This window comes from Chelonoidis abingdonii, chromosome 2 (assembly GCF_003597395.2).
Source record: "Chelonoidis abingdonii isolate Lonesome George chromosome 2, CheloAbing_2.0, whole genome shotgun sequence".
NCBI classification, from domain to species: Eukaryota; Metazoa; Chordata; order Testudines; family Testudinidae; genus Chelonoidis; species Chelonoidis abingdonii.
In genome coordinates this window covers 135450584-135455686 of record NC_133770.1, presented here as the reverse complement: position 1 = coordinate 135455686, position 5103 = coordinate 135450584, and the positions used below count along the sequence as shown (strand labels likewise).

The following is a 5103-nucleotide window of genomic DNA, read 5'->3' as shown; positions in this document are numbered from 1 at the left end:
TCCTTGCCTGAGGAGGTTGTGAAGGCTAGGACTATACCAGTGTTTAAAAGAGAACTCGATAAATTCATGGAGGTTAAGTCCATTATGGCTATTAGCCAGGATGGGTAAGGAATGGTGTCCCCAGCCTCTTTGTCAGAGGATGGAGATGGATGGCAGGAGAGAGATCACTTGATAATTACCTGTTAGGTTCACTCCCTCTGGGACACCTGGCATTGACCACTGTCGCCAAACAGGATACTGGGCTGGGTGGACCTTTGGCCTGACCCAGCTATGGCCATTTTTATGTTCTTATGTTAATAGTAGCACGGGATGGGAAGGAGCGGAGAGGAAGGACAAACTTGAGAGCCCAAGCCCGAGCTCAGCCCAAGCCACAACCTCAAAGCAACATCTACTATTTTTAGCGTGAGTCTTAGTAACGCAAGTCTGTGTAGCCAGGCTAGGAGGCTTGCATCCAGATGCAGTGTGGAAATATCCCAAGGAACTCTAGCACGTCAACCCTCCTTAGGAAACAGCCTTCCTGTCTACTCCCTGTAGCTTCTTTCCCTGATGAACTCTCTCAGCCTATTTATAAGGTCCAGGTGTCTGAGTTATCATCTGATTCTTCCTTATTCCCCCCCCTCCCCCCGCCTTGTCTGTCTGCCAGGTAACTACCTAATTACTGCCCCAGGTGAAGTGAATATGACTAACTGGGCCTTTAATCCCTTCTTGTCTCCCCTCACAGGAAAGTATGTGCTACATAAAGGAAATATATGAAAAGAGTGGTGTCTCTGGAACATAGAATTCAAGGACATTGGAAGGGAAGGGAAAGAATTAAGTTTATTTGTGGACATTAACTTAGAATTTTCAGACTTTCGTTTCTTCATAAATGTAAACAACTCAGAATTGCTTTTGTTTTAAGGCTAAGATTTTGAAAAATAGATACTCACATTTATGCTCTCAAGTGGGTATTTAAGAACTCATCTTAAAAAATTTTGGTCTATTTTTCTTTTATAACTACAATATTCCAATGAGGAATTTAATCAAAGCAATTGATACGTTGTAACAATCACAACTGACTCTTCATAAGGTGTTTTGTTTATGATTTTTCTTGGTGTATTTAAGGAAAGTATTTTTTTAAAAATTATGAAAATAAAAACACACTTTAGACTCTTATCTCCTGACAGTATAACTATACCTATAAAGACATTTATGCTGTTCAATGAAAAACAAGTAAGCATGGTTCTGGAATCAAATACTATTCTGGTGAAATAGCACGGGTCTCCTTGAAACTAGCTGTCAGTCACAGATGCTTAGAAACTATGAGCACAAGTGGAGTTTATAAACTTGGCCAGACCCTTCACTTTACTGGGGAGTTAAGTTTAAAAACAAGTTTTGTCCATGAGTAACCTATTTGTAAATGCCACGTGTTGCTGGACTGTCTGTATAAATTCCATAGAAAGGATCTTATAAGCTCTGTAGCAATGTCTCCTGCAACATGTGCTTCAGAGCTCACATATAGCCTCATCATGGCCCCTGAATCAGACCCTCTCTTTCCCTTCTGATGCTCAGAACTCTCACTCCACTAAACTTCTTCTCATGTGCAAGAGCCTCTCACCTCCAAAACAGAGTTCATGGAGTTTACAATACCAAAGAGTTTATAATAACTATAGCAACGACTCTCAAACTGTGGGTGAGGACCAGAAAGTTGGTCACAACTCCATTTTAATGAGGTCGCCTGGGCTGGCATTAGACTGGCTGGGGCCCAGGACCCAAACCCAATCCCAAGCCCCACTGCCTGGGCTCAGACTTTGGCTTCAGCCCAGGGCGGCGGAGCTCAGGTTACAGGCCGCATGGTCAGGGATGAAGCCCTGGGGTTTTGGCTTTGGCCCCCCACCCGGATCAGGTGGGCTCATGCTTCAGTTCCCCCTCCTGGGGTCATGTAGTAATTTTTGTTGTCAGAAGGAGGTCACAGTGCAATGCAGTTTGACAACCCCAGATCTATAGGCCTCCATGAGAGTTTATAATGGTCATGGGGTGGGGAGAAACTATGTGACTAAAGACTTGTGAATTCCAAAAGACTAAAACTGCACTAGTTTTCAATTGGGATAAATAAGTAAAAATTATTTTGAAGTCTTGAGGTCAAAGTAAGGCAAACAGTGAAAAGCCACTAATTTGATCAGAACTTGAAAATGAGCTGTCTTATTATAATCTGATCTCCTAAGCATGGACAATTTCAAGCAGAAAAAAATTTGGGGAGATTTTCTGTCTGTGTGCAAAAATGAGGTAGAGAGCATCAAACTGGGCTTTTAATTGGAACTGTCAATCTTAATTCAGGAGTTACTGCTGTGAATCTTCATTGTGCAGCTTATCTGAGCCTATTACATATCATCCGCTTTAGTGAAAGAAATCTGTCCCACCATTTAATCAAATTGAGTGCCTGACCAATCAAAACTGTTGAAACCAGAATACATATAGATGTATATGAAATCAGAAAAAAATACTCCAAGATGCTCAGTTTTTAGCATAGAAACTCATTAAACCTTGTTTGATATTTTCAAAGCTGAGAAAATGCTTATATTTTAGTATAAATAAATAGTATTGTAAAGAGAGAGAGAAGACAGAGAAAGAGAAAATTATTAACCTTGATCAATAATAAGAAATGCAAAGTATCTTGGTGCAGAGATGGGGCAGGAGAGCAGCTGGTTTACTTCTGGCAAATAAAAATAATTAGTAATAAAGTCATTCCTTCTACAAATCTGTTTGAACAAGAAACCAACTAAAAACAAAACTGAGAAGATGAGCTTGGGAAATTACCTGGTAGTTCAAACTTTCATGGGTAAAACATTTATTTTAGTAAGGAAACTTGACCACCATCCCTCCCCTCTTTTAAATGGAGCCCTATTTGTCTAAGGGGGACAGAAAGTTATTTTAATCAGTGTGTGTTTTAAGGTCTATGCTTTTGTTTCTCCATTCCTGTGCATAAGGGTACTACTTAGTCTGTGTCCCTACCCCATCTAGGACTGTGGATGGATGCTTCTCCCTAAAACCCCTACAAAGCAAGTGATACCATAATGCCTTCTTTTTCTACTTCCAGCACATTCAGGTGTATGTTCTCTAAGTGAGCAAACAAGTATAGGTTCACACAGGGGGTGGGTGCATGTTTGAGTGTTACAAAAGCTAAGTAAGTTTCAGAATGTGAGGGCAGAGCATATAGGATAGTAAGGTGTGGGTGCAGGCATGGGGGTTAGGATGTGTGATAGAAGCATGGGTATGTATGGGGACACAGAGGATGAATTCGGGTGTGTGGGATAGCCAGGTGTGTTTGAATGGCGGGGTCAGGAGTGTGGGAGGCAAAGGATAGCGTTAGAGATATATAGAAAGTGTGTGAGAGGAGCCAAGAGTGTATAAAGAATACAGGAGCCAAACTCAAAAGTATTTCAAAATTATTGGGTGTCTGAGGAGTTGTTGGAAGACAGGAGAGGACAGAAGAGACCAGTGTGGTGTGTATGTTTAGGAAGCATAATAAAGGGAATTTTAGGGGTGTTGGTTGTACACATTGGGCTTTGGAAGGCATATTTGAGGAGAGAGAGAGCCTGGGTGTGTGTTGGGAGTGTTGCATTAGTGCTGATAGAATGGAGGCCAAACAGGATGTACAGGGTCAGATTAAGGTACAGGCAGTATATGTCTACACTGGAAAGCCCCCAAATCCTGGAGTCATGATTACATCACAATATCAGCTATTATTTTTTTAAAGGCTCTAGCCCTTGTGAGTGCAAAGAAAAGCTTGAGAACGTGACTTGAGTGTGAACAATGCAGTGATGTCTGCCTGAGTCTGCAGAGCGCCTTGGAAAACAACAGCTCAGATGCTACAGAGATGGGCACGGTATAAAATATGCACAGGGTCAGCATGCATTCAGAGTGTGTTGGGCAGGAGACTGGGGGATAGCTGAAGAGAGGGTTAGAGTGTGTGTATGAGGTGGAAGCTGAGCAGGATGGAGCAGCAGGGTCTGATGCATGTGACGGTGGAGAAATTCTGGTGTGATTGTGAGTGAAGCAAGGGGGGTGAGACAGGGCAGGGAAGGGACCTGTGTGAATGGGTGGTACCAGGTGCAGTGGTGGGGCAAGGCTTTGGCTGTGTGCGGGGCTGGGGACTGAATGAGAGATGGCAGAGCACAGGGGAGATGTGGGCTGCAGCCCGGCCACGCTTGGCTCACCCGGTTGTTGCGGTCTGTCTCCTGCACCTCCTCCTCCTCAGGCCCCTGGCGCATCAGCGCTCTCAGCACCACAGCGTTGTTGGTACAGCAGGCTCGAAAGAGGCTCAGCTGCTCAGGGCTGCTGACATCCGACTCCCTCAGGGACCAGCTCTCCTCCTCATCCTCCTCAGCACAAGGTGGGTAGAAGGAATCGTCGGAGGCGATGCTGCAGGTGTCGGGCAGCTCCGAGAAATCCTCATACTCTTCATAGTCCTCCTCCTCCTCCGCCGCTGCCACCACCTGTTCCTGCTGCTCCCACTCCAGGCCCTGTGCATCCTTGTCCCCCCCTGAGTTGGGCCAGACCTGCTGCTGCTTTCCCTTCAGACTCCCCCCAGCGCCACGTGACTCCCCGGCACCTGTCCCATCCCCAGACAGCAGCACCATGATCCCTACTCCTGGGAGTTGGGAAAGGTGCTTGGGGTTGGGGGGATTGCCTCTCCCAAGGGAGGACACTGACACAGCTGCTGTTCCCAGTCACCACACAGGGAAGGGGGCACCCCAGTGTACTGAGACCCCCACAACTCACCCACTGAAACTTCCACAGCTACCTGTCCCCCCCCCACCTCACAGAGACCCCCACAGCTCCTCACCCATGGAGATCCCCCCAACTACCCCTCCCCCACACCTCATCCACAGATACCCCCCCACACACCCCTCATCTACCGAGAGGCCCCCATGGCTACACCCCCCCACTCACTGAGCTCCACCCCCAATTCGTCCACTCAGCCCCTCCCACCCGGCTCTACACAGCACTCCCAGTCAGAGCCGCGCACACTCACTCCCTGAGCGTTCCTCGCCCCCCACAATTCAGCCCGCGAGCCGCGTCCCGGCTCCCGAACACGTGTAGGGGCGGGCCGGCGGGCGAGCGAGC

At 46.6% G+C, this 5103-nt stretch overlaps 1 protein-coding gene across 1 annotated transcript in view; it reads right to left on the bottom strand.

Annotated features, from left to right (window-relative positions):
• Nucleotides 1-4616, bottom strand: part of ANKRD33B (ankyrin repeat domain 33B) — a 108596-nt gene extending 103980 nt beyond the window's left edge. The window contains exon 1 of the mRNA XM_032796347.2: nt 4194-4616. Coding sequence (XP_032652238.1) covers nt 4194-4616 — 423 coding nt within the window. The remainder of the gene's footprint in view (nt 1-4193) is intronic.
• Nucleotides 4617-5103: the final 487 nt, after the last annotated feature.